The sequence below is a fragment of the Arachis ipaensis genome, chromosome B10 (assembly GCF_000816755.2).
Source record: "Arachis ipaensis cultivar K30076 chromosome B10, Araip1.1, whole genome shotgun sequence".
Classification (NCBI taxonomy): Eukaryota; Viridiplantae; Streptophyta; class Magnoliopsida; order Fabales; family Fabaceae; genus Arachis; species Arachis ipaensis.
The window spans coordinates 126,696,410-126,706,536 of NC_029794.2; the positions used below are offsets into that span (position 1 = coordinate 126,696,410).

General features: G+C 33.0%; 1 protein-coding gene across 3 annotated transcripts; it reads right to left on the reverse strand.

Moving 5' to 3' along the window:
- LOC107623155 (polypyrimidine tract-binding protein homolog 1) lies at positions 4,046–8,852 on the reverse strand. 3 transcript variants are annotated; one of them, XM_016325319.2, is made up of 10 exons: positions 8,559–8,852; positions 7,693–7,902; positions 7,447–7,509; positions 7,301–7,374; positions 7,098–7,193; positions 5,868–5,925; positions 5,677–5,781; positions 5,504–5,585; positions 5,074–5,139; positions 4,046–4,767 (listed from the first exon to the last, which is right to left on the reverse strand). In XM_016325319.2, exons 1-10 carry the CDS (start codon positions 8,739–8,741, stop codon positions 4,748–4,750), a joined length of 957 nt encoding a protein of 318 aa, XP_016180805.1. In that variant the 5' UTR covers positions 8,742–8,852; the 3' UTR covers positions 4,046–4,747. The 3 variants fall into 3 exon arrangements, 2 of the variants coding, with proteins under 2 accessions (XP_016180805.1, XP_016180804.1); XM_016325318.2 differs by having other exon boundaries at positions 5,027–5,139; XR_002354938.1 differs by having other exon boundaries at positions 4,646–4,767; positions 4,904–5,139.

The window sequence follows — 10,127 nt, forward strand, 5'->3', positions numbered from 1 at the left end:
AAAAAAAAGCAAATAAACGAAAAATGAAAGGGAAAAAAAAAACAGCTTGATCAACACATTCTCACGTAATGCCAATCGCCATTCGCCACCCTATTCTCAAATGCAGCACCACCCCTAGCTACTTGGTTACATAGGTTAAAAATTTTCATAGTCTCTTATTGATATTGAAGAGACATGTAATCAAATCCTTGCTATTTAGCTACTAATTTTTTCTATCGATAATAATATTCTGTTTTTTTTTTTTTTAATGTTGATTAAAGTATAGTTTTTGACTCTAACGTTAAAATAGGTTTTAAAGTTGTCCCTAACGTTTAAATTATCCTATTTAAGTTCTTAACATTTCATAATTATCTTAATATTGTCTTGCTATTAGTGATCTATTAAATTAAACATTAAAGAATTAGAGACAAAAGGTACAATTTATACTTTATTGTATATGTATCATTTTTTTTTCAACAAATTTATGTACTAGTCATTTTATAAACATTTCATGATGAGTAATCTTTAAGAGTAAAATTATAAAAAAATAAATTTATTTAGAATAAAAGTAACGTAATTAAGTATAATTTACTTAAATGTGATTAAAAAATAATTGAATAACTATGTACCGTAAAAAAAAGATATTATTGAAGGATAAGATTAAAATTTATTTATATGTATCGTTTTTGTCCCCAATATTTTCGTCTTATTTAAGTCCTTAAAGTTTTAAAATTGTCTCAGTTTTGTCTTCGCCATCAATTTTGTTAACGAATTCTTAACAGCAAGACAACATTGAGTTAAAAATTTAGGAACTTAAATAGGACGATTTAAACGTTAGTGACAACTTTGGGACTTATCTCAAACATTGGGACAAAAATAATACTTTATTCTTTAATCTTTTTAAACAACACAATTCAATTTTAACATTTTTAAGAGTGTAGAAATTCAATTCCAAATTTTTAAATTTAGGAGCCTAATTACAATAAATAAAATCATAGGAGAACTTGTAAATTAGTTTAATCTAGATAGCTTGTTTTGGGCTTAAATCACGGGGGGTCGTCATCACTAGGTCAAGATAGTTTTTTAGAATTCAAAATTAATAAAGTTGATCGTTACTGTTTTTCTCGCAATTGTTAGTGGTTAAGTTCATCACCATATATATATACTAACAGCCAAGTGTATTTGTACAATCACTCAAAGATACCATTAATTATTGAGTTGTGAAGATGATGTGGTTGTCAAATTAGTATTATCGCTTATTTTTCTTGCTTGACAGAGTATTATACTTTTATCATTGGATATTACGCGTGAAACACTTCAATGTAATCAATTCTCCTATGTAAGATTCAAATTATATTGTAGTTTCGCATGTTGTGGTGGATTAATTCTCAGTCTTCTTTGAATTTTTTTTTTCTTGTTCATATAAACAACTTGTTATTATTTGAATATCACAATCACATTATCTCAATTTCCCAATAATCATTACGAAAAGGAAAAAAGAAAAAGAACTTGCATTGTGTGCAGTGCTTTCATTTAAACCCACCTAATCATGTGCCCACTATAGGTCACATTTTCATTTAAATTTTTTGTTGAAACCAAACTACTCATACTTTTCTCTATTAATAATGTCTATATTTGACTTTTATTTTTTTTTTCACTTCAAAATTATTCTTTTTCTTATATTAATTTTAAATTATAGGATAAAGTATATTTTTTGTTCTTAAAATTTGTCTAAAATTTCAAAAATACTCCTAAATTTTATTTCTATTTGTACCACAAATTTTTTATTTGCATCAAATGTATTATGAAATCTAATTTTTTAAAAATTTTATGATCAATTCAATAACAATTTCATAAGAATGGCTCCAAATTGTCGAATATTATTGTTAAATTAGTCCTAAAATTTTTGAAAATTTTAGCCAGGAGTATATTTAATACAAAAAAAAATTTCTAAAAAAAAAATTTAGAGATATTTTTAAAATTTTTAATAAATTTTTAGTTTATAAAATATTCTTTATCTTAAATTTTAATTGGTTTGAGAAACCTATTTGGGCTATATATGAATAAATAAGTTGAAATTAAGTTGTCCCCACTTTTTTTTTGGTTTTTCTTTATCATCAATTTGCCATGACTAACGAGTCTTCGATTCCACATTATGTATTAGCCAGTAAAAGAGAGGACGATGAACAGTTTAATGTGTGGGGTTGCGTTCAAATTACCTAACCTAGCATGCATGCTAAGGTATTTATTTATGGAGCAATGATAGCTGAATTGACGAAAATGAATTTGTTACCATTTTATAGAGAGGGTAGTAGATAAGGTGGGAATTCGTATGCAGTAGTTGAATGTGATATTTAAAAATCGTTAGATGATTTGATAAGTTTGATTAAATTATCATCTAACAGTTTTTAACTATCAACTTTATATAAAAATAACTGGTGAGTGTTCACGAGTGAGACCATATATTTATTTCTCTCCATATGTTATTTTAATATTTTTGTACAATTAAAAAAATTAATTTAAGATTTTGCTGTGGATTTGAGATCCGTTTAAAAAGTTACCACTCACTTATGGGTTGCTATACATAAGATGATATACAAACTCTCAGACATTTATTTAAGTGGATGATTGACCACTCAACTAACTTAAATTGGTTCTAGTGATAGTCAAATTGCTCTCTATTCCTTTGTTTGTTTCCAAAGTATCAACACATAAAGCTGCAAGTTGATGCCATAAATGACTTGAAAGTTGAAACTGTCAAAGAATTTGATAAATAGGTATTGGACTATTGGTCCATGACACATAACTATAAAGGAGTTATTGCGGTACCTCCTAGTGTAGTTGAAATTTGCTACATATTTCATGAACTAAAATGAATTCTTAAAATTTAAAAAACTTAAAGACGAATCTTAAACCACTGTATAAAGAAGGGTATGTAACAATTTCCAAATATAAATGTTCACTACTCAGTGAGGTTTATGAGCACATAACATGGAAGCTAAAAAGGAAAATTAAAAGAAATGGAAGAACATTGTGGGGCATGATATGAAGGGCATCCTTCGATGCCGTAGATAAACGAAATAGCCCTAATTAATGGATGCTGAGACATCCAACTGTAATTTGGTCTTTGATTTGTTATTTCTTGAAAAGATTTTCCAGGTTCGGTCTTAATCTAAAACTGAATTTGTTTGTGTTCACAGCTAAAAAGGACATGCAACTGCACATGCAATGTCAAATATCAAAACAAAATATCGACACTTTTTCCTAATATGCCCAAGCATATTTCATATTTGATATTTAGGCCTCGCTTTATATTTTAACTTCTTATTTTATAGGTATAAAAAAAGATTAACGAAATTAAGGATGCTATGGTAGCTATTTCTGTTATGGTAATGAAATATTGATTGAGTTGCTACCAGGTGTTTGGAAAATCAAGGAGTTAAATTCAACCAAGAAAAATGAGTTCAATTCATCTCTGGTTTGTTATCAGATAGTATCGTTAAAAGCAGGGCAGTGGGAGTGGTGATCGAGTGCTATTGCAGGGTGTAGTGAAGTAGAGAGGGAGGTTGTGGCAGCAACGGCTACTGCAGAAGAGGAGAGTGGTGGACAATGTGACCGAGCAATCACTGGTAATGACGGAGGAAGAGGACTGAGGTCTGCCAGCAAGGTCAATAAAATCAGGAGACGCAGGGAAGGGTGGGTGTCGGCATAGGCGTGGCCGGTGCATTTTCACCTTTACAAAGGATCCTAAAACAAAATGACCATCAGATTGATTTTTTTAACTCCCTTCAAAGTTTCATCTTTTAAAATTGTATGGGTAACCAAATTTAATCTTATTGTTTTAAGACCAAAAAGAAATGTAGTTTATGGGTCCCTCTCTCTTCCTCACCCCATCCCTCTTTCTCTCAATTGTTTTGTTAAATCTAATCTTTTACCATTTAATATTTTCTCACGTGTTTTCTCTTGATCCCATTTAAAATTTCTCTTGATCCCATTTAAAAAGTGTCGGGTGAAATATCACATTTGACAATAATTGAGAAGATCCATTCTGGATGAGAGATGAGAATAAGTTTAACCAAAAAGTGAACTGTAAATACGTGGCCTGTGCACAAGTTTTCCACAAATGCATAGTTTACATTGTTTAGGGCAGATGCAGCATACAGAGAGAACAAAAAAGCCCAGCAAGCAGCAAGTATTATACTCGGCAAAGCGTGGATAAATAGAAGAGGCATTATCAGACACTGAAATTACAGTTGAGACAGAATTATGAGATTCAACTAGAGATGTTAAAGGGGAAAACTTTTCTATCAGAGTGCAACGGATTCTCACTCGGTTAAATTATAATCAACTGAAGTAAGGTTGATGAGCAGGAGGTGATGCACCAGCAATTGGGCTGGCTTGCATAAGAGGCGACGAAGCAGGAACTGAAGGTGAAGCACCACCGGGTTGCAAATTCACATTCAATGGAATCCCAGGCTGAGTGATTCCCATGGAACTTGCATTATGAACAAGAGGATTGCTCTGAGCAATAGGTGAGGATGCGGCAGCAGTAGGATAAGCAGGAGTTGGAGGAGCTGCATAGGTATGACTGGGATACGTACCGGGTGCGGATACATAGCTCGGTGTAGCTGCCTGCTGGGCTGGATCCCAAGATAGCATTTGTCCTCCGGGAACTTGACCTTGTAATGCAGGGGCAGGACCAGGATACATAGGACCAGCCTGAGGATTCTGCCAAGGTACTGCAGGAACTTGTGGCACTGTATAGTCTCTACTTTTGTCGCTGAAGGCCTTAAAACCAAAAAACAATAAATTAATCTTTATTTTAATACTAACATCAGATTCAGTGATACTGATAGTCATTCAAAATTTCAAACATTAAAAATAGAATAGCTATGAAAGGTCAATTAAGTTTTGAGAAGCATACACTTCAGAACCATTTCTGATCAAGAAAATGTCCACATTGCTTCTAAGATTATCTTTATCTTTAATCCCCCCATTTTCTCATATTCTCCCCTCATGAACATAACTCTAAACACATTTTTTATACCTTCACATTGAGATCAGTATGACGAGAGTATGTTAGATGAAGCTTACAATAGCCACCATCATATATGCAATGCCCCTCCAAAGCTTCCTTGGCAGTTGCCGCTGTTGTGACATCTGAAAAACCAAAGGTCAGGCATGGTGAATATACATTAGGTTATCTCTTAATCCATAAGGTTGAAAAGCTCTGATGTTGCAACATTCATGGGTTTTCAACAATCTGACAAGTAACTACCAAAAACAAAAAGCCTAAAATGCTAATCTCTAGGATTTTGGAGAAGCTTCTGGAAAATTATATTTTTTTCAATAATAATAATAACCATTTTGTATAATTGAGTTTGATTCAAGCCTATGTTGAACATGCCCTGTAAAAGGACCCTAATTCACAAGACAGCCAGAGTAAAACAGAAAGAGTGATAACATAAGAGAAATACAACAAAAGACTGTATAACAAAAAAACAGAGGAAAAAAGGATAAATACCAGGATATTGAATTAGTGCCTGAGTTTGGCCATTCTTTTCGAAGATAGCAATTTTCTGCACAGTACCAAATGCAGAGAACACCTGCAGCAGATTGCCAGAAGCATTGAGCATAAATCAAATACAAATCTGAAAACAAAAAAAAAATGAGAAATGTGAAATACCAAATTCTAACCGTGTGAAGGACATCTACAGTGACGGCATACTGCATATTTTCAATTGAAGCCAAAAGCACGTTACTCTCGGGTTCTATCTTCTTCCCATCAGGACCTACAACAGGCTGAAGATGATAAATTGTTAACACACTATAACAACAGAAAATACATTATTTACGGTGAAAGGAGGGGGTGGGGGATTACAACATACCTGTAATGCCCCATCTATGGCAGTATGATTAACAGGAAGCATGGGATTTGTGTAGTCCCTACAAAGACAAATAATAATAATAATAACAACAACAACAATAATAACCAAGCATTGACATTGGGCTAAACCTAATAAAACATTTAGAAAATGGAAATTTAATTGCCCATGATCAAACGATGCCATGCATGAATTAAAGCTTAAAAAGAATTGTGTTGAACATTTCTTTAATCATAGACTACGAAAGATGACCAGCAAGAAAGCACAAGAGTGATCAGACAACCTGTTAATTCTAATTCTGAGAATGGAAGGATAGTAAAAATAGAAGATGCTACTTCGGAGCTCAAGCTTACAGGCTTATTCAAATTTATGGTTCACTAACAATTATTCAGTTTTGCAGTCACCCAGATCAAATTTTATCAACATAGTTGCCCTCCAAGCTGCAAGAATAATAAAAAAATTCAAACATATGGATTCAATGAAGAGGAATCACAGATGTTTCATTTCTTATTCATTTTTCCAGAATCCAGAATGTACTGTGTATCATAAAACCAGAATTTAAACACACTTTTATTTTGTCAAGAAGGATTTGAACTTTTGAAACACCATTAAAGAGGAAAGATCAGTATAACCTTATATTCTTTTATAGAACTAGATACAGATACTATTGGAAAGTCCCACCAGATCATGGCCAGTGGGAATCTTGGCATCAAAATTGTTACCAAAGATGAAGGGGAGGCCATGAAAATACTGTCAATATATTTTTGTCAAATAATAATAGTAATGTCATTATATATTACTCTCCAGTCCACTTTCTGATATGATAAAACAAATTATCCACAGTCCACACTGCAGAAAGTTTAACTAGTGGAATCAATGGCTTCAGAGAGAAAAATAGTAATTTCATAATTAAGATAACAATTCCATTTTAATATTCAGAAAAAGATCAAGAAAACTACTTAGGGGTCATCAGAACACAAATATAATTTACCTATAAAGCTGTACAGACATCTACATGAAAAAAATAACAAATATCAAATATCAATTAGCAGACAAGAGACACAATGATGGTTTTTGTATGCATGGGCTTTCACATTCTTTCAGAGGTCACAGATTACATATCTGCCCAACCCCAATAAAAAAAGATCCAGAAAAACAAAATTAAAAGGAAAATGAAGTATAAACACCACAGAGGACTAATGTAAGATAGTTGTCATGAATCCCTATCCCTACCTGCTGCGATTAGATTGAAATTTGATATTGAGATCTCTGTGAGCTGAGTATGAGATACGCAAGTGACAAGCACCAACATGCTCTGGTAGCAAGTATCTGGATAAAATGGATAAGCAAATCAACAATTTTATGATTCACCAACCTATCACCATTCCTGATGATGGGGTGAAGAAGAAAGCATGAAATTTAAAAGCGCCACTTGCCTAGGTATGCTTCTTCCATCCAGTGCGTTCCTAGCAGCAGCAGCAGTATCAGCATCAGTGTACTGAATCAGAGCCTGCAAACAGAAACACAGGGTTAATACTGGCAACGACACATCGAAAGAAGTGCAATTTACAAATTCACCAACCTGAAAACCTGCAGTCTTTTCAAATGTAGCTATCTTGTGTACAAAGCCAAACGCAGAAAACACCTATTCAAATAATAAAGAACTTGTTCACTCATATATTTCTTTTCTTTATTTTTAGTTAAAAGAAAATACGATCATAGTAGGAGAGATATGATCTGAAACCCTCCCAAACAATGAGATCAGAAGATGTGAAAAAGCGATAAGTAGTCCCAAAAGGATAAGTAGTAAGTTCAGAATGACGCTTACCAAGTGAATAACATCAATGCTGACATCTCCAGCTTCCACCCCTTCAATCGTTACCAACAAGACATTACCAGGAACATCCCCAGGGCTTTTGTTGTTGACAATTTCATGTCTATTAGAATATTGAATGTAAACAGTTTTACCACGAACTTGAGCAGGCTCGGAAGACGAAGCATAATATGAAACCATTGAAATGGCTTGATTTAGATCCGCCTGAGAAAGCATTCATAATTGAGAGCTTAGAATCATGAGTTGGGAAAACAAAATGACCAAATCCAGGTGTCTTTGAATATTCATACACAAGAAATTTGTCAGTTGTCACAACACACAAATCTAATCAAGGTAAAAGCATAAAGTAAGTAAAGGAAAGCTTAGCGAATTCCATGATCAATAGCAAAAACTAACTTCATTAGATGAGGAACTATCAAACTGCAAAAATTACCAACCCTTTGATTAACTTCCTTCATCTTCCAAATCTAAACAGTTCTTCCTATCATATTTAAAACTCTTTATCCACAAATGTATTTACTCTTTTAATCTTCACAAAATAGTCTCTAGTCCAATCTCTTGAATACCTAGGAGCAATACTTCAAAATCAAAACATCTACCACAGCAGTATCAGTTCTCCTTGTTATATATTCCTTCTAATCTCAATTGAAGTGTTTCATGAAATATAAAATGTATCCTAATTATTATTTTTTTGTTATCGTCTGTCATATCCTTACATTATTACATATAGAAAAGAATAATAGATTGCACCATGGGGTATCTATATCCTATCGAGCTCAAAATCTTAACCAGAAATTATTAAAACCCTAACCCTAAAAAAACCAGAGAACTGAATGCGGAGAAAGCAAAAAGGAGCTTACAAATTCGACAAAAGCCTGGTTGCGATTGGCGCCAACATTGCACTTAGTGTTAACGATCTTGCCGAAGGGTCTGCAAAGCTCAACGAGCTCGTCATCGGTGCACTCCCATGGAAGGTTGCGAAGGTGGAGAACCTTCGAAGGGGTTTGAGTGTACCGAAATTGGTGTTGTGTTGACGTGGACATTTCGACGAATTGAAATCCGAACGCAGTTTTGGGGACGAAAGGGAGAGTTTTTCACTTTTTGGTGGTGTTTGGTAGTCGAGAAAGTGTTCGGTGGATTTTCCGGGATAATAGAGATTTGCTGCCACAGATGATGATAGTGATTCAAAGGTCTCAGACTGAGGTTTGATTTGATAAAATTTTTTGACGGAGTGATTGTGTTTTTTAGCAAATAAAAAATATTATCAACTTCTGAGATTTTAAAAGACAAAAATATTTTTAAAAGTTTTTAAAATTAATTTATATTTATTAAAATAAAAAAATTATAATATAATTTTATATAGTTATTAATTTTTAAATTTAATTTTTAAATTTTTTTATTATAGTATTTTAAATTTTAAAAATAATCTTAATAAATATATTTGTTATTGTTTATGTTTATTAAAAAATATTTTTAATTTAATTATTAGATATAAATAATATCACTTTTAAAAAATCAAAGTTTTAATAAAACAAAGTTCAGTAATTTGTATGGATGGGTTTGGATTATTACTTACTTTAAAATAGTACCCATTACCCGGAAGTTTACTAGTCATATTGTTTTTTTTTTTTGGTGACTAAATAGAAAAGAAAGAAAAAAAAAGATACAAAACCAAATTAATTGGCTAGAGTCATATCTAAATATATTAGATGTTGAAGTTCACTCCATGGTTGGCTCCAATTCGAGTGAATGTCCGCGACAGAAGCAGCTGCTTTAGCCATACAATCTGCAACACTATTTGCAGTCCTCTGAATTAAAAGAATAGAGACTCTCCAATTCCAATTCATAACCTCCTGTATATGCTTTGCCAAATCCCATTCCGGAATATCCTTACCAAGCATTCTTTGGTTTACCAAGAAAAGAGCTTCTAAACAGTCTGTTTCACAAATAACCTCACGAAATCCACTCTCCCAAGCAAGAAATAAACCTCTCCAAATTGCATACAATTCAGCAAAAAGAACACCGCACACTTCGACTTTCCCAGTGCAACCTTTCAACCAACATCCATCAGGATTGCGAATGATACAACCAAAACCAGCATAGCCAGAAGGAGCAAACCAACTAGCATCACAATTCAATTTAACAGAATAAACTGGAGGTGGAACCCAATGCAAACAAAGTGAAGGAGGAGACAGAGATTGATGCATAGCAAAAATACTGTGAAACTCCCTTACTGAACTACGAATCAAACTCACCACTTTACTAGCACTCCAAGAATCATCTATATTAAATAAGTCATGATTCCTGCTTCTCCAAATCCACCAGATGGTCAAAAAGAAAAGAAAAACATTTTCACTCCTTGCACCTCTGTAGAGCCAATCATGTAAATTCGAGTTATCTGAATACAGGCCTAAAAGGTTCCAGACCTC

Bases quoted from the DNA above. Each gene is read 5' to 3' on its own strand.
- LOC107623155 (XM_016325318.2), bottom strand. From the start codon at position 8,741: ATGTCCACGTCAACACAACACCAATTTCGGTACACTCAAACCCCTTCG. The intron at 5,782-5,867 runs GTATGTTGTAAT...TATCATCTTCAG, and splicing joins CCATAGATGGGGCATTACAG to CCTGTTGTAGGTCCTGATGG. The intron at 5,586-5,676 runs GTTAGAATTTGG...AATCTGCTGCAG, and splicing joins CTGTAGATGTCCTTCACACG to GTGTTCTCTGCATTTGGTAC.